General features: G+C 61.8%; 1 protein-coding gene across 1 annotated transcript; it reads right to left on the minus strand.

The window, feature by feature from the left end:
* Positions 1-759: 759 nt before the first annotated feature.
* On the minus strand, positions 760-2,032 carry EIF1 (eukaryotic translation initiation factor 1). Its single transcript, XM_087769926.1, has 4 exons — positions 1,871-2,032; positions 1,506-1,669; positions 1,295-1,396; positions 760-981 (listed from the first exon to the last, which is right to left on the minus strand). Exons 1-4 carry the CDS (start codon positions 1,899-1,901, stop codon positions 937-939), a joined length of 342 nt encoding a protein of 113 aa, XP_087626052.1. The 5' UTR covers positions 1,902-2,032; the 3' UTR covers positions 760-936.
* Positions 2,033-7,366: the final 5,334 nt, after the last annotated feature.

The following is a 7,366-nucleotide window of genomic DNA, read 5'->3' on the forward strand; positions in this document are numbered from 1 at the left end:
GGGCTCCACGTCCCCCCCCCCGGGGATGCTCCCGCCAGGCTCCTGCCCCAACAGCACCACAAGCACCGAGCCTGTGTCAGAGCAAGGCGCTTTGGCTCCAGAAAGCAACCGAATCGACCAAGCGACTGCTTTTGAAAACCATTTTTATTTAAATAAGACTTTAAATACATTACATAAAACATTAAGGATGAAACCAAAAATCCATTACTTCACAGGGCGTTAGGCAGCAGTTGCTAGTGACACAGAAGCTCTGCGGCTCGCTCTACCATGATACTCGTTACATTAGTCCAGAATTGATCCCTTGTCAGAAGTTTAACCCAAGGCTAACGGCTCCTTGGGGTACGCCAGCCCGGCAGCTCGGGGCTCGCGGGGCACCAGCACCTGCCAGGCCTGAGCTGCAGCCATCCAGCCTCCAAGTCGCTCTTCAGTTACTCCTCTCGGTCAAGGTCAAAGTCAAGCTTCCCCAAATCCCTCTGCCACCAGGAGCCACCACCGCCTGGAGGGAAGGCGCCATCTCCCCGTGCCACGTCAGGGCTCGCGCGCGGTGCCTCGCTCCGTGCGGGGCCGCGGGAGGCGCCGCGAGAATTACCGTCCATCGGAATGGAAGAGCAGCTGGGCCGAGGAGCGATCCGGACCGTCTCTGGAGTGGCGGGCCGAGTCCCTGGGCTTAGCTTGGAACATCTGGTTACTTTTAGCTTCAGGCTGGACCGAGCCAAACGCCCGATTTACCTCTGTTAAATGAGGGACAGCAAGACGAGATAGCATGGGCTCTTGTCAGTTTATTACATCACTGAATTACACTAGTCCAGACTGAACAGTGGACCCAAGATCGTTACATTACACAAACCGGCTGGTTTTAAACTTATGACAAGGGACAAATGGGAATTTCATAGTAAGGATATCTTCTTGCATAAAGCTTCAGTGACCCACAGGCACTTAAAACCCATGGACTTTCAGCTGGTCGTCTTTAGCCAGTCCAATCTGCAAGAAAGAAAACGCACTTTACAGCGCGCCGAAGCAGAGAGGCCTCTGCGCGCATCCGTACGGCGCAGACGCTGCAGGACCGTCCGCCTTCTGCTCCCCCCTAAAGCACGGAATGAAGATTAGACTGCAACCGCAAAACCCTGCGGGATGGTATTTGCCTTGCGCGAGAACGTCACGAAGAAGAGGAAGAGCTTCCTCCGTCGGCCTGCTCTCCGAACACTAGGAAAACCAGAACCTGCGTGGTTATTGCCACCGACCCGCGTTTAGTTCAGCGTTCGGCCGCGCGCGCAGCGGACCGAAGGAGCCCTACCTCCACGAGGAACTGGCATATGTTCTTGCGCTGGTCGCCCTGCAGCTGAATCACTTCTCCATATTCGGGGTGTTCGATTACAGTACCATTGCAGGCGAATTTCTACAGCGGACAGAAAGGCCTCCTTAGCCCGCCGCAGCCCCCAAGGCCGCCCCCAAGGCCACCCCCGCCGCCGCCCCCAGCGCCCGCCCCGGCCCCGCCGAGCCCCCACCTTTTTGAAGGCCTTCACCAGTTTCTTTTTATCGTAATCATCCGCGATGCCCTGGACTGTGGTGAGGGTCTTCCTGCCGTTCCGCTGCTGGATCCTTATATGGATGTAGTCCTCAGTGCCGGCAGGGAGCAGGTCATCACCCTTACTTGCATCAGCAAAGGGGTCTGCGGAGAGCGCCCGTCAGAGCCCGCCGCGCTCCCCATTGGCCAGCCCGCCCGCCCGTCACACGCAGGACCCGCCCCCCCGCGGCTGACGCAACCGGCCCCGGGAATAGCAACTGCGCCACGGGGCGGGGCCGCCCCAGGGCGGGGCCGCCAGGCCGCTCCCCCGGCCCGGCCCCGCCGCCGCCGCACAAAGGGCCTCACCGAAGGGTTGGAGGTTCTGGATAGCGGACATACGCTACGCTTCCCTTCCCTTCCCTCGGCGGAGGCGGCGGCGGCGGCGGAGGCGGCGGGGCGGCGGCGGCGCGAGCGGCTCTCGGCGGAGGATGCTCTCGCGGCGGCGGCTGGAGACGCTGTCAGGGGGGCGGGACTGGCGCCGCCCGCTTATATACCGCCTCCGTGTGACGCCAGCACGCACGGGAAGCGAGGGCGGCGATTGGCCGCCGCCCGGAAGCGTCACGCCGCACGGGCGAGCGCGGCCGCGCCCCGGCTGGCGGGAGAGGCGCGTGCGCATGCGCGGCGGAGGCGCGGGCGGGGGGGGGCGGCCTCGCGCGGGGCGGCGCCTGCGCAGTGCGGCGGCGCCTGGCGGGGCCTGGGCCGCGCCGTGCCCGGGCCTCGGGGGCCCCTCGGGGCCGCGCCCGCCCCGGCCCCGCCGGCTCCGGGCCCCGGTCCGCCCCCGTCGGCCTCGCCCGCGGCTTCTGCGCCCCCCGCCGGGCCGCGGGGCCCGGGGAGCGGTGCCCCGGCTTAGGGCCCGGGTGCGGGGCGGGATCCCCGGGGCGGGATCGGGGCCTCAGGGGTGAGACACGGCCCTCGGGTGCGGGATCCCCGGGGCGGGACGGGACGGGACGGGACCCCCGTGCAGTGCGGTGCCCGAGCTCCCTCCCTGCCCGGCCCGCGCCGTGCCCCCGTGCCGTCCTGCGGCGGCGGTGACCGGCTGCAGCGGCCTGGGACGGACGTAGGAGCGGGAGCCGGCTGCAGCGAGGCACGGTTCGGTCGGCCATGTCCCTTCAGCCCTTGCGTCCGCATGGCGCGACAGCCGAAAGCTGCTGGAAGGCTGGCCGGAGGCGTCGCCGAGGCCCACGGGGCTCCCGCGACTGCAGCAGGTGTGCGCTCTCCAGCCCGAGCGGTGCGGAGGGGCCCTGGGGTCCCGCCAGCCCGGCAGTTTTGTCTCCCGATGATCAAAACACGCAGTAATCCCCCGCGCTGCCGACCCGGGGTGACGCTGCCACGTCCCAGTCACCTCGCGTGGGTCCTCGCAGCCTGGGCTTGGCCTCGCTGAGCCCAGCACAGGCTGCTGTACCCGCTCTGCTCCACAGCTGCGCCTCTGCGCCTGCTTTGTGGCCGACTTCTCTACGCGCTCCAGCCTGAGAAGACTCCGACTCAGACTGGAGAGCTTACCGGCGGATGTATGTTTGCCACTTGGCTGTCACCATGATGACAGCCACACTCGAAGCAAGTACGGCACCATATGCACATAGAAATCAGGCTTCTGTACTCGTTTCCCAAGGCGGGTTGGCAGGGAGATAGATGCTCTGAGGACACAAGGGTGCTGCAGAACACGATGTTCTTGAGCAAGGGCCTGGGGGCTCTGTGATGCCAAGGGGAAACGCTCAAGGTATCATCCCAATCTGCCTGAAAAGGAGGCTTTTTTTTCCTCTTTAAAGATGTGAAACAAGTCCCCTTGCACTTCTGTATTTCAGCTCCGACAGTCAGAGCCTGGCAAACTGAAGTCCTCCTTGCAGGGTGAGCTCACTCCCTCTTTGTTGTCTGTCCTGAACGGCCGGTGCAGCGTGGCTGGCGTCGGCTCATCGCCTCCCCGGGGATCGCGATGGCCAGGCTCAGTCGGGACATCCCATAACCCTGGTCACGGCGCTTGGGAAGGGGCAGCCTCTGCCCTTCCGTAACGTGCTGAGACAAAGGTGTTCTCAGGAGTTGGCTCAGCAGAGCAATGAACCCCAACGTGACCTGGAGCGGGGGCCCTCGAGGACCCCGTCCGCCGCTGGCTCGTGGCCTGTGCTGCCCAAGAGCTGCAGGACCGCTGGGCGAAGCCGCTGGGCGAAGCCGCTGGTCGTTGCCTCAGAGCCCCAGTCGCTGCCCAGTGGGAAGTGGTGATCTCAGGTCTGGTCCTTGCCTGGAAGCCCTGTCGATGGAGACGTGACCGAACGTACTTCAAAACCAGATGTGTTTAATCCTGCTTCCGAGTCCTAATTTGGGGGCCAGGAGCCTGGGTCTCGGTGTTCAGTATGAGCTGCTAAAGAAAGACCATTTATCGCTTTCCTGGCTAAAAACCCCTCGCAAAGTGATGAGCGTCTCAGCACGAGGCAGAGCGGGGGCTGCTGGCAGATGAAAGTCACATCCAGCTCAAAGATGTATTACATGTTCTAAAAATACACTGAAACCCCAGATATGAAGAACAGTAAATCTCCTACACAATTAATGGGGTCAAAAGCCATTTAGATCCAGAGGGAGCGTAAACTCTCCTCTGGGAGCTAGTTAGAGCTGCCTACAGAGCGGGAATGTCGTCCCCAGGGAGACGTGGGTCTGTTGCGTTGCATCTGTTGGGCTGTGGGGCGTTTATCCCGGTGCTTATCAGCCTCTTCTAGATCCCCTGCGGCCTCAGCTGTCACTGGGTAGGTGTTCCTGCCCTGCTTTGGGAGCCATCTCTGAAATACTATGTATTTTTGACAGATTATTGGCATCTGGGTGTGCTGCCATCTGTGGGTGCTGGCAGCCATTACATGGTTTAGATGTTGCATCGTTCTTGGGGGGTTTATTTAAGATAGAGGCAAATTGTTTATTTTGCACTAGGTAGAAGGAATAATTTGCGTTGCTGTATTCCAGTGTCTCTCCGGTGTTTCTAAAGCATCTGTCGCTTTTGTATATCCGTATGTGACACATCAGCTGGAGAACTGGCTTAAATTGTCATTAAAATGTGAATTTGCTCCAGACCGTCGTGAACAAGCAGATGGCTCTTCTCTCTCCTCTTTTTCTGATCAGATTTTCCTTCTCACCCAGAGAAGGACGCGTCTCTAGCAGCTGCGGGGCGGTGTATCCAGACAGCAGAGAAGCAATGAGACGTTTACACTGCATCTTGCTGCTGGAGGCAGAGTCCTTACTACAGCAAAGGGACTGTTTATCGTATTCAATGCCAAACACTCGCTCAGCGTCATCGGTACCTCCTGCCTTAGGTCTGCTGGTGGGCAGACGTCTCGCGTCTGAGCCAGGACACCCAGGACGCCCCGCAGAGCCAATTTGCCAGCATCGCTGCAGAGTCGGTGTCCATACGATACGTCGGGGTTTGCATCCCCGCCACTGGACCCCCAGAGCCTTTGGTAAAATACCGAAAGAGGCGAGCGCGTGTCCGACACCAGAGCTAAGCCCGTCGCTGGTGATGGGCTGAACGCTATCGGGGAAATGTTAACATCAATTTTTCGTCCTTCAGAGCAGGATTCAGAGCAGGCGCCTGCAGTCTCGGGTGGCTTCGGCTGGGCACCGCAGCTGAGCCCCCCGCACCCTCCTCACCTCTGTCCATCCTTGGGTGCTGGGTCCCGACCTGCTCTGCCCGCCCGCCCGCCCCAGGAGGTGCCTCGTCCCAGGGAGCCGCTTGTCCCGGGCTCCCCACGAGGTGGCAATGCCGATCGCCTTTGCAAGAGCAGCTCTTGCAGCAGGCAGCACCGAGTCGCTGCAGTTTATTTTATGCCCAGTGCCTGGCAAAGAACCGCCTCCCTCCGTCCTCTCCAGGCTGAACACCGGCTCTGTGCACAGGAGAATCGCAGGGCGTGGGGCCGTGGCAATGTCTGGTGAGCTGCCAGGTTTGCTTTAGGGTCAGCAGGAGGAGCAGAGAGGGCCCGGAGCAGTCTGTGTCCTTATTGTCCCCTGGGTCAAAGACATGGCTCCGCAGTCGTGCTTTGGGCTGGGGGCGGCTTCTGGAAACCATCTGGTCCCTTAGCAGCGAGTGGTACCCACGGCCCGCAGAGGGAACGCGCTGATGGCGAGGGCAGGGGCTGCCAGCATTGCCGCTCCTGCTAGACCCGAGGGTTTCAGGGGGAAACGCTCCTGCGTGCGCTTGTGCAGCATGACAGGCCCGGCGACCCCGGGGCGATGCAGCTCAACCCTGTCTGCAGGGGTCCTGCAACGGTGGTTCCAGGTCTCCCGGGTGCTCTTGCGTGGGCGACCAGCCCTGCGTTGCTGCAGGGCTCTCCCTTTTGAGTCCTGCAAGGCCATTCCACCCTGTGCTCTGAGGCGGGAGGTCCCGGTGCCCCTCCCAAACACCTGGGAAGTGCGGCAGAAAGGAAGGAATCATCCCAGCATTTCCCTTTGCTGCTTCTCCCGCAGCTCAGCAATGCCCTCCGGGCTGGGACATTCCTAGAAACCAGCTTTTCTCCTCTAACATCCTTCCTGCAGCCTCTATGTGACTGCACAGACTTGGATTCAGGATGAACTGGATTTTTGATGTACGGTGTTTGATCCCATTAATCAGCAAAGGCAGCACTGCCAGACGTTAGCCCTGGTGATTAACCTGCTCCTGGAAAGAGCTGAGGCATGGCCGGGGTGAGCCCAGCTGTGACGGGGCCAGAGGCAGCGCAGGAAATCCCAGCCTATTTGCTCAAGTACCACAGTCACATTCCTTGCACAGCTATTCCTCGCAATTCGCATCCCAAAGTTTGCAAACCCTGAAAGCCTTCACTTAGTGAGCAAGCGAACCCATCTCTGCCCAGCTGAGGGACTGCAGCCTGCTGTGATACCCATCCGTCTGTCGGCTGCTCCTGGGATGGAGGCACTGCATGTGCTGTAACACAGACATTCAAAGGAGGGTTTCAAATGCATCCTCCCCAACGCTGCAGCGTGTCCCGGTGCGGCCCTCTCCCCTGCGACGCACAGCCAGGGCCATCTGTGGGCACGTCCCGATTCCTGTCTAACCCAGCGACCGCCGGTCACCAGTTTGGCCCCTGGCGTATTACAATTAAGCTTTCTAATGGTGTTTATTCACCCTCCCTCCCACTGCTCAGCTCCCCCTTCCCTGGCCAGGGCCTTCCTCCCCACTGCTCAGCCTTCGCCTTTCCCAGCGCCAGCTGTGAAACCTCTCCTCTCCGCGAGGTGCCAGGAGAGCTCCAAGCACCGGGGCTGAGCCCAGCCCAGCCCAGCTGCTGGGGCTGGCGAGCAGGCACAAGCCTGGCTCCCAGCCCGGCTCAGCCTCTCCCTGCCTGCACTTGTGCACAAGCAATGGGGCGATGCAGCTTCCCCGGCTGGGAAGGTCCCCGTGCCCGGGTGGGCGCTGGGGAGCCCCAGCGGGGCGGGGGGCTGCAGCCCGAGCTGCTCCAGGCAGGGTTGTCCAGGGGCTGGGGAATCCCCTGGGATTCCCACAGAGAAGGGGTGCTGCACCCTCTGCTGCAGCCCCGGCCGGTTCCGGTGTCGTTCCCACGGGGCCAGGGTGAGGCCTGTCCAGCGCCCCCAGGAATTCCCCCTGGCTGGGGTTCAGGCCCCCTGCACACATCACTCAGCGCTCACATTGCAGGCAAGGCATCAAATAAACGTCCACCGTGTCGGGGTCACCAGGGCCCGGCCAGCCCCAGCCCTCGCCTGGGGACTCGGCATCAGCCTGGAGCAAACCTGACATGGGAGCAGCGATGGCAGGGACTGGGAAGGGTGGGAGCAGCTCCCCCGGCCAGCGCCGTGCCAGCACACCAGCAGCCTGTTTGG

Source organism: Nipponia nippon, unplaced genomic scaffold (genome assembly GCF_047370975.1).
Source record: "Nipponia nippon isolate SJK-2023a ecotype South Korea unplaced genomic scaffold, ASM4737097v1 scaffold_32, whole genome shotgun sequence".
NCBI lineage: Eukaryota > Metazoa > Chordata > Aves > Pelecaniformes > Threskiornithidae > Nipponia > Nipponia nippon.